The sequence below is a fragment of the Cystoisospora suis genome, assembly GCF_002600585.1.
Source record: "Cystoisospora suis strain Wien I chromosome Unknown contig_5628, whole genome shotgun sequence".
Taxonomy (NCBI): domain Eukaryota; phylum Apicomplexa; class Conoidasida; order Eucoccidiorida; family Sarcocystidae; genus Cystoisospora; species Cystoisospora suis.
In genome coordinates, this window is record NW_027158418.1 from 1 (window position 1) to 230 (window position 230).

At 41.7% G+C, this 230-nt stretch overlaps 1 protein-coding gene across 1 annotated transcript; it reads right to left on the reverse strand.

The window, feature by feature from the left end:
• Window positions 1-58: 58 nt before the first annotated feature.
• Window positions 59-229, reverse strand: CSUI_009434 (uncharacterized protein; the record flags this gene model as incomplete). Its single annotated transcript, XM_068069550.1, has 1 exon — window positions 59-229. A coding segment is annotated over one exon (171 nt), but the record flags the coding sequence as incomplete, so codon positions are not given.
• Between the last annotated feature and the right edge of the window lies 1 nt (window position 230).

The window sequence follows — 230 nt, forward strand, 5'->3', positions numbered from 1 at the left end:
TCTCTCTGTCTCTCTCTTTCATCATAATCTTCTTTCGTTCTTTTCTTTTCCTTTTCTTACTCATAGGAATTTTGATATCTGCAATTAAAGCATATCTTTCCTTCTGCACTCGCCGTAAAAGAGCATCGGATAGCCCAAGTCTTCCTAGGGAGGTGGTCTGTCTCCGAGAGGAACGTAGCTCTCCTTCTTCTTCTCCGTTATCATTACGACTTCGACCTTTCTTTCTTCCA